This window comes from Dreissena polymorpha, chromosome 12 (genome assembly GCF_020536995.1).
Source record: "Dreissena polymorpha isolate Duluth1 chromosome 12, UMN_Dpol_1.0, whole genome shotgun sequence".
Lineage (NCBI taxonomy): Eukaryota > Metazoa > Mollusca > Bivalvia > Myida > Dreissenidae > Dreissena > Dreissena polymorpha.
The window spans coordinates 53,440,121-53,459,619 of NC_068366.1; the positions used below are offsets into that span (position 1 = coordinate 53,440,121).

At 33.8% G+C, this 19,499-nt stretch overlaps 1 protein-coding gene across 4 annotated transcripts in view; it reads right to left on the bottom strand.

Annotated features, from left to right (window-relative positions):
- Positions 1-19,499, bottom strand: part of LOC127853352 (centrosomal protein 43-like) — a 40,378-nt gene that overhangs the window by 4,458 nt on the left and 16,421 nt on the right. For 3 of the 4 annotated variants that reach the window (XM_052387812.1, XM_052387811.1, XM_052387810.1), the window contains 6 exons: positions 18,620-18,753; positions 17,160-17,326; positions 6,383-6,537; positions 4,952-5,020; positions 1,929-1,971; positions 1,155-1,284 (listed from right to left, as the gene is read on the bottom strand). In XM_052387812.1, coding sequence (XP_052243772.1) covers positions 1,155-1,284; positions 1,929-1,971; positions 4,952-5,020; positions 6,383-6,537; positions 17,160-17,326; positions 18,620-18,753 — 698 coding nt within the window. The remainder of the gene's footprint in view (positions 1-1,154; positions 1,285-1,928; positions 1,972-4,951; positions 5,021-6,382; positions 6,538-17,159; positions 17,327-18,619; positions 18,754-19,499) is intronic. The other variant, XM_052387813.1, reaches the window with a different exon arrangement.

Here is a 19,499-nt window from a genome sequence, read left to right on the forward strand (position 1 = left end):
GTCTAACAATAGGCGAGTGAGAACAAGCCGTTTCTATAAGAACTATTTATTTAATGATTATTTAAAGACATACCAGACTTTCAGGTATTCCCTGTAAAACGCCACAAAAGGCATTACATTTTCCTGAGTAAGAGTGTGTGTTTGGGAGGGTAGTGTGATTGTGTGCTTTTTAATACAAGTGGACACTAGTAAATATATCTGTATTATATCATGTACTAATATAACAATTTGTATGGCTGTTTTACTGAATTTGCAACAATTCATTAGAAATTTAGGATCATCATGAAGAAAATTCTATTTGGCTACAACTTTTTTATCATTAAAACTTATTTAATAGCCAAAAATAGAAGAATTTTGCCATAGCAAGGCGAATTTGGCTAAATAAAATTTTGAGCCAGGGTAAGGCCTGACATGTATTAGGAAAATATATGTTATGGTATACTGGGGTACTATTCATTATTTGACAGTTGCCATACAAACATCCAACAATCGTTGTCCAGTTCCTAGTTTGACAATAACCACAGAAACACCCATCAGAGAACTCTTTATCACATTTTGATTTGTTTGCAGTCCCTTTGAAATCTAATAATATTTAGGACCTTTCTTACCCGTACAATACTAAAGTTTAACAGTCTTCATTTCCAAACCTAAGATACTGATGAGCAGCAAACAGCATAAAACCTGAACAGACTGCGAGTTATTCGAAGGCTGTTCTGGTTTTATGCTGGTTGCATATAGCCATTTCATTTTTAAGCAGGAAAGGTTTTAGTTAGGCACGTGAGGCTGTTGTATGCCCAACCATAGTGGCCCAAATACCAGTTTGACATTTGCTATAGAAAGCACCATCATGGCTTTTCACTATCTTATTCTTTTAATTAAGTCTCAAAGTTGATAATATTCTTGAAACAGTGATGTTTTAAAGTCAAAAGGTACAATATAGTAGTTCAATATGACATGGAACTGAACACCTCTAATACACAATTTTGAACAATTTATTTATTTTTTAAACTACATTTTTAGTCTGTATATATTCAAATGCTGAACATATGTTTCTTGGGTTTTTAAGTCTTTTCTTAAAACTTAAATCAATGAATGGGTTAGTGAATATAGGCCCAGATCAAGCCACTGAGGAAGGTCACACTTGCAGTACGTACTGCACTTTTCTCGCTGTGCAGGAAGTCCCCCTCTATGGACACTTCCTCAATGTCCTCCTCTATCTCCTCGGCTATGCTGCCATTCTGGTCCGACTTCACCTCCGAACGGTTCCTCTGACTTATGCTGTGCCTAGAAGTGATACATCGATAGTCGAGTTTAAGACATTTCTTATTTGATTCAGGTTTTAAACGCTTTATTTCCCACCCTGAGATACTGATAAGCAAAAGACTGCAAATTACTCACAGGCTGTTCTGGTTGTATGCAGGTTTGCATATAGCCATTTTCACTCTGCCTCGGAGGGCAAAATACTTTCACATTTAAAAGTCGCTATGCACTATTTTCAAAGATACCGTGCATACTGTAAGACACTCAACTCTACAGAATTAAGTAATTTCAATGACTTTATGAAAAAAATTGTTGTGATTATCAATTAAATAAATGAAGTTCAGCAAACTGCCATGTGTAGCCAAAAGCTAACTAAATGTAAGGCAAAGTGAACCGATACATCATGTCTTAATCCTTTCCCACTTAGATACGTATTTTGACGCATTTGTAGTCCCATAGAAAGTTAAATTTAATTAAAGACCTTTCTTACTAAATTCAAGTTTTAAAGGCTTCATTTCTAACCCTTAGATACTGATAAGCAGCAAACAGCATAAAACCTGAACAGACTGCAAGTTACTCGCAGGCTGTTCTGGTTTTATGCTGGTTGCATATAGCCATTTTCACTTTGCTTCTGAGTAGGGGAAAGGGTTAAAACTCTTTGTACTTACCCTTCACTCTGGAAGTCTTCTTCATATGAATAATCTTGAGCATCTGAAATAGTACACATTATAATATAGCCTCACTCAGGTTAAATCAAGCTTGGTGCATGTGTGAAAAATGTCATCCCAGATTAGCCTGTGCAGTCCACACAGACTAATCAGGGACCATACTTTTTGCTTTCATGGAATTTTTTGTAAACCTGAAGTCCCTTTTTAAACAAAGTGCAAACAGTGTTTTCAATTATAATCCTGTGTGGACGGCTAATCTGGGACGAAACTTTTTGCACATGCATTAAGGGCCGTTTTATCGTTTTGCCACACAAGATATCAAAATGAATTTTGATGAGCTGATCACTTCTTACATGTTTCCTCAAGTTCTATCTATAGTCATCTTCGATGGGCATTGAAAAATACAGAAATAAAACTAAAGCTTTATGTTTTGAAATTCATTTACATAAAATATTTTTTAAATGCTCTTGCGGATAAATAAATTAACTAAGCCAGATTGAAATGTATGTAAAACATAAGAAACCAGAGATAAACAAGATGTGTTTGTGAAACACAATGTCCCCCTATATGATGTTTGACATTGTAGGATGACCTTGACCTTGTGAAGGATGACCTTGACCTTGACCTTTCACCACTCAAAATGTGCAGCTCCATGAGATACACATGCATGCCAAATATCAAGTTGCTATCTTCAATATTGCAAAAGTATTCATAAAATAAGCGATTTGGGCCACATATATTTGACCTCTGACCTTGAAGGATGACCTTGACCTTTCACCACTCAAAATGAGCAGCTCCATGAGATGCACATGCATGCCAAATATCAAGTTGCTATCTTCAACATTGCAAAAGTATTCATAAAATGAGCGATTTTGGCCACATATAATTGACCTCTGACCTTGAAGGATGACCTTGACCTTTCACCACTCAAAATGTGCAGCTCCATGAGATACACATGCATGCCAAATATCAAGTTGCTATCTTCAATATTGCAAAAGTATTCATAAAATGAGCGATTTTGGCCACATATATTTGACCTCTGACCTTGAAGGATGACCTTGACCTTGACCTTTCACCACTCAAAATGTGCAGCTTCATGAGATACACATGCATGCCAAATATGAAGTTGCTATCTTCAATAAAGCAAAAGTTATTGCAAAATGTTAAAGTTGGCGCAAACAGACAGACAGACCAACAGACCAACAGACAGACAGGGCAAAAACAATATGTCCCCCACTACTATAGTGTGGGACATAAAAAAGAATTGTCTTCATACAAACAATAAGGCATTCTAGTCTTGTAGCAGTATTTTTTTAACATTTCTAAGGCACACGTTAAGAACTGATAACAGTAACTGTTAGAATAAAATAAATGGATCAAACTGTGTATTATTAAAATTCAAAGCAAAACTATTATCGGCTAAGACAATTAATGGATTACAAATAAACCACAAATTAATCTGAAATATTGTTGTTGTTTAAAAAGCAACAAACTGAAACTGTTATCTGATATGAAAATAAATTGATAATAAATATACCAAAAATTAATCTGAAATAATGTTGTTGTTTAGAAAACTACAAACTGAATCCATATTTTTCTTATTGGACAAGTTTGGTCATTAAAGTTGAATATCAATAATCACACTATAATAAAGTGAGACAAGATAAGTGTTTGTCAGAAACACAATGCCCCCTAATGGGCCGCTTTTTTTTTTTACCTTTTACCTTGAAGGATGACCTTGACTTTTTACCACTCAAAAAGTGCAGCTCTACGAGATACACATGCATGCCAAATATGAAGTTGCTAAGTTCAATATAAAAAAAGTTATATATTTTTTTTTTTTTAATATTTTGACTTTTGACCTTGAAGGTTGACCTTGACCTTTCACCACTCAAAATGTGCAGCTCCACGAGAAGTAAGTAAGAGATTGATTGAAGAAATGATTTTTTTTAAATTTTTGACCTTTGACCTTGAAGGATGACCTTGATATTGACATTTCACCACTCAAAATGTGCAGCTCCACGAGATACACGTGCATGCCAAATATAAAGATGCTGTGTTCAATATTAAAAAAGTTATGATAAAACTTTAATGAAGATTAAGATTTAGGAAAGAAAAATAAAATATTTTGACCTTGAAGGATGACCTTGACTTATCACCAAGTTGGTATGTTCAATATTGCAAAAGTTATCAAACTTTAACCAAGGTTAAAGTTTTGGACAGAATGACAGACAGACGGACGGACGGGCGGGCGGACGGGCGGGCGGGCAGACGGACGGACAGACAGACAGACAGACAGACAGGACAAAAACAATATACCTATCGATCCGGGGGAATTAAAAAAAGAAGAAAGAGAGGAATTTTAAAACAAACTTTTCTTATGTTCTCTGTCTACCCCCATTTTAGCTTTGTTCTAACATTTCGATAGATTGCACACACCAACATCTGTTTTTCTGTGAATGCGCTTTGCATGTTTAACATAAAAATCAATCGGGCAATTATGTCTTATTTATTTGTTTCGTGCATGTATAAATCCATTAAAAAGCGCATAGTAACTAGACATATAAAGCTTAATTTCGACACATCATCATTAGATGCAATCTACTAATGACAAAGCAAAAGTAAAAGAATTGCATTATAGCGATTGAATTATATTTAAACTTTGAACTGTTTGTTAACAGAAAATCACCCAAAACTGCAGTTGTTCTAACGACAAAGTGGAATGTTCTTAATGTTTCCATTTCACTTTTAAGAAATTCCTATGCAATGACCATAAGCATTAACAAAGATCTGCAACACTTTGCTTTTAGTTTTTTGTGGTAAACCTTTCGTTGTGAAAGTAGTTGCTACAGAAACATATTATATACTAATTTGAATAAACAAAACCATTACCTTTCTATAACATATAACATAAAAACACAAGTTTCTACAAAGTCAACAACATGAACAATAAAAGACAAAAGATTTATCCAAATTAAAACCTCTACCAGACAACCAAGCTACACAAGACTACGTGCACCCACCCCCTTCCAAGCCGAGATCTGCCATGCGTTTGTCCATTGACCTTAGATTGTCGCTCCGCTCGTTCGTTGCTGCGAGAAAAAACGTGGCAACAAATTAATGATAATGTGTGCAATTCATGGCCACAAGTTTTTGAATTTTGATGACAATTCACTGACCATGATTTGCCAGAGAATTCCATCCCACTGAACAAAATTGCACAGTCTGTTGGTTCTGAAGTTTAATTATGTTCCTGTAATGAAGCCTTTACAGCGAATACCCTAGTCCCCATTGTTAGAAACTCAGTGGTGTTACAGTGAAGTGTGGAAACAATTTGCTGGTGCTAACATGTTAAAACACATAAAACACACAAATATCTCACCTCCTACAAAAATGATCATTGGCTTAGAGCGGTCACATGCCCATGGTGTATTTTCCATACACCCTGAGTAATCAAGTAGTCGGTTGAGATATAATCGTTACACAGTTAGTAACTGATGATGCATGGGTTAACCACCCTCAGTACTTTCATACCATACTCGAGCGAAATGAAAGTACTGAGGGTGTATATTTCATACACCATCAGTTACTAACAGTGTAACTAATAATACTCCACATCAAATAATGTTAACCAAATGTTTTTTTGTCTATAGTGATGTTTAAAACAAAAAGACATCACAACAAAGTGTAACTGAAACACAGAATCTACAAAATATAAAGCATTGTGTCTGCTACATGTGGCTCATTTGGGGTATGTAATTGATTGCTTAGGGGGGACTCAACGCTAGATGTTTTGTAAAATTTAATTATTTTTGTTTCAACATTTTTAATAGATAAACTGAAAGTAAAAGTGACAACATTAACAATATGGAAGCTGCATAAAATTGTCTCATGTTTTCAACTTGTACGATTAATTGATAACAAGTTTCTGCTTATTTCAGTATAGACACAAGAACATGGGGAACTAGCAAATTTGTTGAATAGATATACCCTGCCAAAAATATATCTTGCGACAGACAGACGGACAACGCAATTTCTATAGCCCTTCGCCTTTGGCATGGGATGAGAAAAAAGGGGAACCACTCTCAAGGGAGAACACTCTGGGTGCCATGTTTTTTACACACACATGTGCAACATGTTTACCAGGATTCCGTGGGGACTTTTCACTGTTGAGCGCTGTACGGAACACTGGCAACTGCCCTGTGGGCCAAAAATGTTGTGAAGATTTTTTTAAAATTTACATTACCTTTTAAATATGTTTTCTTGAAAATAATTTCCTATCTCCAAAGGTTGAAAATAATAATTCCATGCACAGTTTTCACATTAACACAATTAAAAATGTAAGTGCTAAGAAAAAAATGCTAAACAGTGATGCTTAGAAACTGTGTGAAAAGAAATCTTGAAAAGCTTGCACAAATGCATAATGGATGTATGATTTACAACAAAAATCTTACGTGATTTTCGTGTCCCTTGGTTTTTGTCCCCTGTAAGTGATGGAAGACCCTGTAAGGAACTCATGCTACCTGGGCCCTGACCTTTAGTTCCTGCGGCCCCAGATTTCTGTGCCGCAACGCCATTAGTGGAAGCCTTATCTGTTCTCTTATCATCACTAAAATGAAATGGAAATATGATACAAACTATTAGAAAAGGCGATTACCATTGTCATCCCCTGTATGACTGAAATAAAAACTAGAAAATGAGAGAAAATAAAGTAAAGTCAATTTAACATAGATATTAGTACATAAGCTGCTACAAACAACAAAATAACAAACCAGACACATGTAACATTTTTTAATACAAATTCACTTCACCAAATCTAAAATGAAAACAGTTTTAGTGCAGTACACTTCAAAATCAAGTCTAATGATTAAAACATAAAGACAGTCCGATTGAAGTAGTGTTACATAAAAACAAGATGAAACAAGTCTTTAATCAATGAAAGTTTTAAAAATTAAAAAAGGATGTACAAAACAATGTTAATATGAAGAGCGATTTAAAAATTTCATAATGTGCCAAATAAAAATCAGCTAGTGTCTTAAACTGCCATGAACTGTGATATCTTGACAAACAAGATTCAAAAGACAATTTTAAACACAGTGACATTTTATCAAATGGAATCAATTAATAAACAATAAATTAATACAAGTCAGTTAATGTTAAACTGCCCACATCAAATCCTACCAATAAATAAAAAGAAGAATATTTACACCCAATTTATCATACACTACAACTAAGTAAGTACCTAAGTTTCAGACACCGTCCTTAAGTTCTTACCCAAAGTCAAGCAGATCTTGAAAATCAATCCTGTCAAAACAGTGGATTACACTTTTTAAGTAAAGTCTCTCTTATTCCAGTTACCGGTAATATAAATAATTTATCAGGGAAAAGATAGACACAACTTATAGCAAAAATCCCCTACATAAAACCTCAAGTCAACAATTACATTTGTTGTAGAAGGTAAAACTAAATCAGACTCCAAAATATGAGTATATTATATGTAACACACATATTTGTAAAATATTGACCAAATGGCATATGACTGACAATATTACAACCTGGTCAAACAGGGTGTCTGACTGGCCTTTTAAAGTCTGTCAAATTAAAGACAGAAATGTATGTATGGTAAATACTAATGGAGACAGAAGATACATTTGTAAAAATTATGATGAAGATGCCTATGATAAAGCTAATTTTGAAAACAAAATCTTGGAGACGATGATGATGAAAGTATAAAAGATAATTCCACTAACAGCAAACAGATACAATAAAACAAATATTGCAAATAAATGTAACTTAATTCTATTCCATACAATGTATTTACCATTTAAATAAAATATGTATAAATATACCAAACAATCCAAATTTAAATATATTTGCTTTATTTCATTGCATAATCATTTACAATCATAGAACAGCATGTCATTCTTTACAAATACTAATGGTAAACATGTTAGTGGTTAAAGCTGATTTCATGTGACACTTCTGGGCTGTGCAAAAGGTAACCAAACTACTCCACTATTTTTGATGGGAAATAAATTTAATAATTAAACCCCTGGGGGAATGTTAATTTGTGCATTTGTTATATACTTTTACATTAATACAACTGCTAAAATTACATGTATCTTGGTGTAATATTTCTTCTTACATTTTGGATTTGATAATTCTTCTTATATTTAGATTAACATCAATTCTATACCAGAACTAAATTGAAAACCTCAAAATCAAACTACACAGCTATACTTATGAGAAATACAACTAAATTGGGAAAAAATGTGAACTAATTTTAATTGTTTATAACAGCTGTCATACAAGCACTACATATTAGAATTATTGACAAGGTCCGCTTAAACAAAATATGAAGGTTGCTTTATGTTACAAAAACATCATAACCACAACAAGTATGGTAAGCTGGTAACACAAGTGGGCCTGAAATGCCCAACGTCGCTCACCTGAGATACAAAGGAACTGACATGTTTTGTGCAGCCCAAGATATCATTAGAACAAAGGTTCTGACCAAGTTTCATGAAGAGTTAACTATAAATGTAACTATTAGAGTGCTAACAAGGTTTTACTAGAGCTTTATCAGGATATATTCCCCACCCCCTGGCAGCCATGTTTTTCAACAGACCAGAACACATACAAGATATCTTAAAACAAATATTCTAACCAAGTTTCATGAAGATTGTACAATAAATGTGACTTACAGAGTGTTAACAAGTTTTTACTACAGCCATGCACTTGGGGACTTTTCTAACGCATCACTTTTCAAACTTGAACATCTCAGTTATGAGTAAAGATATTGATTTTAAAATTTTACATACGATCATTTGACTACATTCTATGCAAGCTCATGATAAAATCATTCATCCTTGATGATTGGACGCTTAAACACGTGGGGTAGGTGTGGTTCCATATTTTTGCACATGGAAATGGTGAAACGCGATAAAATTCTAGTTTTATTTCAATTTAATTATTTTAGGTGGGTTCTTACACAAGGAAAACATACAATTAAATTTACAAAACAATATAGCTCATATGAATATTCAGGAGCGCAATCGCGCACTTTGCATTTTACAGGCTTCCTTTCCCACTTGCTAAAGCGTCCGATCGTCATGGATGAATGGTTTTATCGTTAGCTTGCACATATTGTAGTCAAATATTCACATGTGCAATTTTAAATAAAAATAGTAACTCATTACTGAGATATGTAAGTTTTAAAAGTGTTGAGTTGGAAAAATCACCAAGTATAGTAAAAGGGGATTTACATGTTATTCCAATTTAATTTCAATTTCATATCTCTAGGTAAGTTTTTACACACAAAAAAAACCATAAGTTTAATTAAAGAAAAACAACATGGCTCGTGTAAATATTCAGGAGCGAAACAACTCAATCTGCATTTTGCAAGACGGTCAGTTATTAAGACGTGTAAGTTTATGCGTTTTACTGTTCACATTATTATTATTTAACTTTGTACGAGTTTGCGAATTTGACCTTTGAAGTGACGTTTTTAATTTGTTAAGTTTTATTTTTTGTTGTTTTTCAATTTCAATTAAATTTTAAGGCATTATTAGATATGTATTTAATTATTATTGGTCCAAATTTCAACACAAGCTGTTAAAAAATAAGGGAGTTATATTGATATGATTAAGTGATGCGTTAGAAAAGTCTCCAAGTGTATATAAGAAAAAATGCCCCGCCCCCTGGTGGCCATGTTTTTCAATTAACCAGAACCATTTTTAAACTTGCCTAAGATATAATTGGGACAAATCTTCTGACCAAATTTCATTACATCGGCAATAAATGTGGCATCTAGAGTGTAAACAAGGTTTTACTATAGCCATACAAGCAAAAATGCGCCACCCCATGGCTTCCATTTTTTTCAACAGACCAGAACCATAATCGAACTCATCCAAGATATCATTAACATTAATCTTCTGACCAAATTTCTTAAAAAAAAATTAAAAAATGTGGCCTTTAAAGAGTTAACCAGGCAAATGTTGACGCCACACGATGGACAAAAGACAATCACAAAAGCTCACAATGAGCACATTGTGCTCAGGTGAGCTAAAAATTAACTAAAACCCATACAGTTCTTATTCATAATTAAGGAGCTGTCTCCATATTTAAGCAGGCTCTGGTATTATTGTTATAATTTCAAACAAGAAGCATTGTTCATGCTTGAGACAAAAATCATTTTGCCTGACCACATACACATAGCTATAAAATACCATGCGGTATAAATAAAGACCACAAACAATATGCTATTAAAAACATAGCTAATGTATGAAGAGGAACATTTTGTTAACGATAAAACATTGTAAGCCACTGGCAATTAAAGTTGTTATAATTTTACGTCTTGGTTTCTTTGCAAAGGGTATTTTAACACTCAGTTTACAAGAACGATAGATTTAACATGTATTATGAAATCACCATCACTTTAAATAATTAAAAGAAAATAAAATGCATTTTTGTAACACCGGTAATTATAGTTGAAAATTTATGTTCAACTTTATAAAAGACTACTCATAGAGACTGCCTTAAACCAGCGCATAAACCACAACTAAATGGCAGAAAACCACCAAACTGTATATTAAATTAGTTTAAACCTATTTATTTAAGCTTGATTGCATATAAAGCCTAAGGCTTATTTGAAATGCTTTCAAGTACATTTCCTGGAACTAGAACCAGTACTTGGTGTCTTCGGGGGAGATCTAAAGAACGCTCTAACAGTGGGGATCGAACCCTTTACTTCCCAATCGCTAGGCGGACACCAATGCCAATGATGCTGACACTTTAAATCAAGCCATAAAAATACATGGAGCAGACTTTGACACAAGTAATACATAAGGCCGAAACACATTCACCACAAATATTAAATATGGCTTCTGGAAAAGCATGGCAACACATTGTACTTGAAAATGTAGTGTAGTACATTATTTATAGATAATGATAGGTAAGTGTTGAATAGAGATAAGTTTATTAACGTAGCTTGGAAGACCTTAACCACCTGCCTTAATGAGTAAACTTAGTAAATAAACTTATCTGTGTTCAACACTTACTTTGTATTGTATTTATTCCAACATCCGCTATTTTTCTGTCTTCATTTCTTAAGTAAATAAACTAAAATGGCTAAAAACAACACTAAAACATCAAATGATGTAATGAAAATTAAACAAGAGATGTGTTTGTCAGAAACACAATGCCCCCTATTGCGCCGCTTTGAAATAAAATTTCAATTTATCATTGGCAGGTTTGGAAGTTATCTCCCTTTAAAGCTTGTTACTTCCCTTGGATTGTATTTGTTGACTTTTGACCTTGAAGGATGACCTTGACCTATCAACACTCAAAAAGTGCAACTTCATGAGATACACATGCATGCCAAATATCAAGTTGCTATCTTCAATATTCAAAAAGTTATGACCAAACTTTAACAAAGGTTAAAGTTTTGGGACACACACATACAATGACAGACAGAAAGACAGACAGGCCAAAAACAATATGTCCCCAATCTTTCGATCCGGTGGCATAAACAAAAGACTTCTCTATAGTGTGCTTGCTGCATTAAAAGTTTTAAATGAACCAAACTTAATCAAATACTGTGTTATCTGGTTAATGCAAGTATGATGACAGGATAAGAATAAGTATAAAGTTTAGTTACAACACATCTTAGCACCAGGTTATTGCTACAACGGCACAAAAAAGTTAAAGCTGCCACATGTACACTTTAAGAACTGTCAAGCAATCATTTAACAAATGATAAGATGTTTGAAAATGCATGAAAATAGGTAATGGGATCGGCACAATGAAGAAAAATAAAAGCTGCGCCATGAGCGCATGATACGCCCGTCGTTCGCCAATGAAGTAGTAAGGTAATAAATAACCCTTTGAATCATTTTTTTACTTCAGTTTATTTGTATTTGAATACATGGTTTATTTTATAAGTACATGAGCATGGAAATCACGAAATTTTGACGAACAAAGTCCCATAACTCTGGAACGACAATTCAGAATTCCGTCAAAAACGAAAGGGGATCAGGGTTTATCAATATTAAGATTGTGTTGAAATTTGAAAAAAATCCATCGAAGGATATTTGAGCTACAGTAGGACATTCAATGAAATCACGAAATTTTGACGAACAAAGTCCCATAACTCTGGAACGACAATTCAGAATTCCGTCAAAAACGAAAGGGGATCAGGGTTTATCAATATTAAGATTGTGTTAAAATTTGAAGAAAATCTGTCAAAGGATATTTGACGTAGCGTACGACATTAACAGACGGACGGACGGACGGACGGACGGACGGACGGAGAGACGGACGCGGGGTATACCATAATACGTCCCGTCATAGACGGGCGTATAAAAAATCCATCGGGGGATATTTGAGCTACGGTAGGATACATGAACAACAATAACATTTAAGGTCACAGTGACCTTGACCTTAGAATGAATGACCTTGAAATGACCAGTGGTCATCTAAGTGTGCTTGCAAACCTTCATGTCAAGTTTGAAGACTCTATGTCCAAGCATACCAAAGTTATAACAATTTTAACATTTTAACATTTAAGGTCACAGTGACCTTGTGTGACCTTGACCTTAGAATGAATGACCTTGAAATGACCAGTGGTCATCTAAGTGTGCTTGCAAACCTTCATGTCAAGTTTGAAGACTCTATGTCCAAGCATACCAAAGTTATAACAATTTTAACATTTTAACATTTAAGGTCACAGTGACCTTGACCTTCAAATGAATGACATTGAAATGACCAGTGGTCATCTTCTAGTACTGGCCAATCTTTATTTCAAGTTTGAAGACTCTAGGTACAAGCATACCAAAGTTATAACATGAAATAAGAACTTTAACATTTTTACATTCAAGGTCACAGTGACCTTGACCTTCAAATGAATGACCTTGAAATGTCCAGGGGTTACTTACTAGTTCTGGCCAACCTTCATGTCAAGTTTCAAGACTCTAGGTCCAAGCATACCAAAGTTATAACAACTTTAACATTTTTATATAGCTACAGTAGGACATTCAATGAAATAACAAAATTTTGACGAACAAAGTCCCATAACTCTGGAACGACAATTCAGAATTCCGTCAAAAACGAAAGGGGATCAGGGTTTATCAATATTAAGATTGTGTTGAAATTTGAAAAAAATCCATCGAAGGATATTTGACGTAGCGTACGACATTAACAGACATACGGACGGACAGACGGACGGACGGACAGACGGACGCAGGGTATACCATAATACGTCCCGTCATAGACGGGCGTATAAAAAATGACAAAGTGAAAAATATTACTGATCCTTGATAACTAATTTGATTTTTTGAATAGGCTGAAAATACTTGCTGTGAATTGTTGGCTTAGATTGTTTTCGCTTAAAGCGACATAAGCACAGAACTTGTTAAAAAACTTATATAATACCAGGTTTTTTTCTAGCCAATTTTGGAAAAGGAGTCTCCTCAAATTGGAATTTTTAAAACCATAAAATGGCAAATTTGGGAAATTTTGAATTTTATCGACAAAATGGACCAAACTGGGATTTTTTATCAACAAATACTGACACATCAGGCCTTTCCCTGGCCATTCGGGGAAAAAATCATATAAACTATAATTTTATACTTTGTTTGATGTTTATGAAATCAAATTGACATATAATAATAATTATCAAGAGATGTGTTTGTCAGAAACACAATGCCCCTATTGCACCGCTTTGAAACCATATATTTGACCTTTGACTTTACAGGATGACCTTGACCTTTCACCTCTCAAAATGTGCAGCTCCATGAGATACACATGCATGCCAAATATCAAGTTGCTATCTTCAATATTGCAAAAGTTATTGCAAAAGTTTCACCAAGGTTGAAGTTTGGAGACAGAATGACAGACAGACAGGCCAAAAACAATATACCCCTGATTTTTCGATCCGGGGGCATAAAAACTTCTTTCTGAATTTGTTGCCTTTTTACTGGAAATTGGTATTTTATTTTACAATTTTGGTATGGAATCCGATCTGTTTGCTTTGAGAATCGGGTCCATTTTACTGCCTTTTTAACATAGCAGAAAACCCTCTGAATGCTCTTCCCTTAGTTTGTCATCCATAAGTAACAGTAGAATATATAAGTTGGAACAAGTCAATTTTGTTATGATCGCTTGCTTTTGTTCGTTTTTCAAGGACAAACTCTGGGCCAAATGAATGTTTAAATAGGTAATGATTGGCAATATAAAAAGCTTTGAATGTTATTACCTAGCAGAAATGTTCAATTACTATTGACATTATAAAAAATGTATTTTTCATTTTGTGCACTTTGCTCCCTTCTGATTATATTGAAAATGGAATAACAATATTTTTAGTCCCATTGATAAAAAAACCCATTTGGGGCTGAAATCCATCAAACAACTGATTAATTTATTGAGGCCTTATAGAGAATTTGAACGAAACCTACTGCCACAGAATAATACAAATACATAACCACATCATATATGGTAACCCTTCTCTTAAGAAAAACCAAACATCTCTGCCTGGATTGACCTCCCGTACTATGATTGATACATATCAATAGCAAAATTATATTAAACATAGCATTCTTATAAAAATTCCATTCAAATTGATAACCTCAAGCTGACATGTGAACATTGAGTTGAAGGTTGATTACTATTGGCTATTGATTCGTTTAGTGTGTTTTGATATAAATTTTCATTGAAAGCCAGCAACATTCAAATTCATTACCAAAGAACTCATGTAACCAATATTGATTTCATGTTTATTTATATACATTGTTCAAGAAATACACCAATATAAATATTAATGTGATTTGAAGGAATTTAAACTTTCTTCAATTGGATATCAATGGTGGTTGATTTCTATGGATACTAGACTTTATGGTCATTAATGTCTATGCTTAACCATTTTAAGCTAAATTTTCATTCATTTGTATGGTTACCAAACTAAATTGTTGTTGCCAAGAAAACAGATCACTGAAACCAATGGACATCTATGACAAGTCATGACCTTTGATATAAAGTGCTTTTGATTTCCTCAATAACTGTTTTTAATCACCACTGATATCCAAAGGCATTTGGATTTTTCTTGCAGTCATGCTATTAAAAGCATTTGAAGTAATTGTTGCTAAATTCAGAAAGAAACACGTCTCAAAATGTACAGTGTGGGCTAGCTCTCAAATAAGAGGTAGAACTCGGTAAAACTTCAAACCCTGATGTTTAGTTCCTACAATATCAGGATTCCGACAAACAGAACAAAATTCTCTCGACACACATGTTTAAATATCAGCTAGGTGGAATTCAAACTGGTATAATAAGAAATTGGCATCACCACACTTTGAGGTTACATGCTCGCTGTATTGTTTTACCTCCTCAATGCGGAGAACACTGGGATTTGGGAGGGACGCGCCCCTCCGCTACTGCGACTTCTGTCCGACGAGCTACTTAGGTCGTCTTTACTACATTCAGGGATATGAATTCTTTATTTTCAGTTAATGCTTTTTTGCTTATATAATTGTAACAGAGCTTAGATTTAACAAAGCGAGTTTATTTGTTTTTGTAATTAAATTTACAATAAGTTTTAATTAATTTGTGCATGATTATTATAGACATTTGATCAGAAGATGCATACAATTGTATGAACAATCATTTTTCTTAACAATATTATAATAAGAATTAAAAATATAAAGTCATGTTTAAATTTAAAATCATTTAATTTTCAAAAATATATCTTTATATTCTGCTTATAATAAACTCTAGTCATGCAATAAAAAAGACATATCTCTCATGCGGATTATAGCAAAATAAAAAAAGATACTATATTATAAAATCCACATCAAATTGTAAAGAATTTGATATGTAAATTTCATGCAGGAGTACATTGTGAAAAATACTCAAATAAATTATGCTCATTATATTGTTTATCCTACATTAGTTCTCATGCACTCTCTAAAATATGCTGCAAAAATATTCTAAATAAAAATCAATAAAAATATATAGAAATGTTTTATTTGAGACATTAATGTAAAATCTTATAAGGGATAACAGTATTGTAGATACAGTGAGGAATGGTAAAAATCAAATGATAATTATAACATAAGAACTGCATAGCATGGAAGGAAATAGCATAGGTTGGGCAAAAAATGAAGGTATTGTCTACATCTATAATCTGGAAGAAATTAAATAGGTAATCATAATATGGGGTTCTGATTTACTGCCGATATGGAGCTCGACGTCTGAAGCATCAGAATTCAGTTAGTAAAGCTGAATATATGATACCATAGGCACAAAAAAGCTGTTTAGTACTTAGTAAGACATATTCCAGTTATATTATTGTTTTCTGAAATTTCTATTTTGATTTTGTGTTACTCATTCGGTTATGAAAAAATACTTTGACACATGTTAAAATTATTTTTCACAATAGTATCAATTTGATGCAATTACCTGTGCTTTCTTGAAACATAATAAATAAAGATTTAATATAAACAAGCAAATTCGTTAAATTGATATCCCCCGCCAATATGCTTCTGAACACAAAAATGTTATATTTGACACAAAAAAGCAAGATACAAAGGGCCATAACTCCGTTATTAACAAAAGGTGTACAATGCCATTTGGCACACATCATCCTCTTATCCATATATATATACTCATTCCAAGTTTCAATGAAATCCCCCAAAGCATTTCCAAGATATGGATCCGGACACAAAAAAAGCATTTTTTCAAGATACAAAGGGCCATAACTCCGTTATTAACAAATGGTGTACAATGCCATTTGGTGTGCATCATCCTCTTATATATATATATATATAAATAAATAAATAAATAAATAAATATATATATATATATATATATATATATATATATATATATATATATATATATATATATATATTTATATATATATATATACTCATACCAAGTTTCAATGAAATCCACCAAAGCACTTCCAAGATATGGCTCCAGACACAAAAGTGGAAGGACAGACGGACAGAAGGACAGACTGACGGACGGACAACGCCAAAACAATATCCCTCTGCCTATGGCAGCGGATAATAATTTTCTATGTACACAATTAGGTGTCAAATGACCTACTGAACATGTATGAAATGACCAGTACAACATTTTAAGCATTTGATTTTCAGATGATTTTTTCCAGTTTATGCAAGAAAGTTCCATTTGTTTTCTTTCTTTTTCAACCTTTTTTGGGGTCAACCCTCTTACCTGCCAAAAGACTTGTACCCTGGAGAAGTAGGCAGAGGGTCGTCAAAAAAGTCCTCTTCAGTGTCTGTATTGTTATTGTCTTGTTGGAAAGATTTTGGCCCATTCTCCAAGTTTTTTCGATTGCGAGAATCCACTTGACTGCGTTCTGAACGCTCTGAGGTACTGGCCTGAAATAGAGCAATATCAGTTGAAAGGCTCTGATTTGCATCAAGTAATACTGTGAGGAATGTAAATAAAATAACTTTTTCTGGAGACTATTTTTTCAAGGTTAAGACTATTGAGAAATACATAAGTGTAGGTTGTCCTGAATATTTTTTTTTAAGTACAATTCAAACAAGTGTGTCATTGTCACAATAAAGTCAGTATAAAGATTTTTCTGGTAGAGATAGGACACAGTCTCGCTTGATTTCTCCTGTTTTACCATTGAACTTCAATTGCAATCTGAAACTTGGATCAAGAAAGAGTGCACCCTTTAGCATGCTGAAAGTTTGGCTATCCCTAGTTAAGGAACACAGATTTTTTATGTGTTATCGAAATACTTTACGAAATGTTCTTTGATTTTGAGTGTTAATGGGCTTTTAACTTGTACGAACGTTTTAGAAATGCTAAAGTAAAATAAATCCTCTGAATGTTGCTTACTATTCACTCCAGTCCTCTACAATGACAACAGTGTCTTTTGTCATAAAATATACTCATATTTTGGTCTCAAATTTGAATTGCATGTCGTTTTAATTTGGTGCCACTTTTCACCACACCCACAAATGAGGGTCTCAATCTTATTAATATTGTTCACCTATGATATATATGATAACTCATTCTTTAATAAGTTCCCTCATCTGAATGGTAAAGCTGTTTACCTTTGTTTTTATTTGACCGGAAGTGAAGATGAAAGTTTAGTCATTAACTTGTATAAGTGACACAATGCATTAACCCTTTCAGTGCGGGAACCGAATTTTGAAGGCCTTTGCAAACAGTTTGGATCCAGATGAGACGCCACAGAACGTGGCGTCTCATCAGGATCCAAACTGTTTGCTATTCTGATAATATTCTTGGAAAAAAATCGAAGAAAATGCTAATTTTAGAAATTCAGTAGACGACATTTTAGCAGACGACAAATTTCCCAGCATGCAAAGGGTTAAACAATGTTGAAGAAATCATTCAAGGACTAGTTAAACGTTTCACGTCCCCCTAAGAAAATATAAGAGCCACGCTCTGTGAAAAGAGGGCTTAATGCATGTGTGTAAAGAGTCTGCGCAGGCTAATCAGGCAGGACACTCTCCGCATAAACAAGATTTTTGGTAAGAAGAGACTTTCTTTAAAAAAAATAAATATCATTAAAGCCTAAAGTGTTGTCCCTGATAAGCCTGTGCAAACTGCACAGGCTAATCTGGGACGACTTTAAGCACTTGCATTGAACCCCCTTTTCACAGAGCACGGCCCATAAGCATACTAAAAAGTACCTTGCTAACAGGTGAAGAAAGTGATTTGTGTGTGGAGACAGGGGAGAGAATGTCCGCTACATCTCCTGACACCACGCCTCTACACTGCAGGAACAAGCGCTTGTACATGCCAAGAAACTCCTGGAAACTGATACCTGAAAATTACCCGTGTTTGGTTTTAATTGGATTATAATGTTTGGATGTGCTATGTGCCTTTTGTATGTAAATAGGGTTAGAAAAGAGAAGTAACCAACTTTCATTAAAATGAATAGAAGTTCCAGCAGATTTATGTTAATCGTATATAGATAAATGCTCAATATTATCCAATGATCGAACATGAAAATCACAAAGTAAAGCAAACAGTGTGTCAGTGAGTGTGACATTAAAATGAGCATCTAACACATCTTGTTATGTCTGTGATTTTCGATGAATGAATTAAAAACAAAACAAAAACAACTTCTTACTTTGTAACATAAATGCTGCATCCTGATTGAATAATCAGACCACATGACTAGTGTTTCATTTGTTCTTTTTTTTCACGAATAAATATCCAAGATATGTCAAAGGATTGCGTAAATCTTACCATTTCTTTTCATAAATCAACAGCAAAATGAATTTATAGTTTGATGCTTATGTTACGGCTATGGCATTTAAGAGAGATGTGACAGAAACTCTTGATTTATACATCAGATGTTTAGAGGTCTGCTGTGTTTATGCTCCTATGAAATGCAGCACATTGCTATTCTAGTCTTAAATATACCATCAACTAATGATGGCAAAGCCCAGAATAATCTACAACAAGAAATGTGTTTGTCAGAAACACTAAGTCCCCTTCTGCGCCGCTTTTTTTTTTTTTTGACCTTTGACCTTGAAGGATGACCTTGAACTTGACCTTTCACCA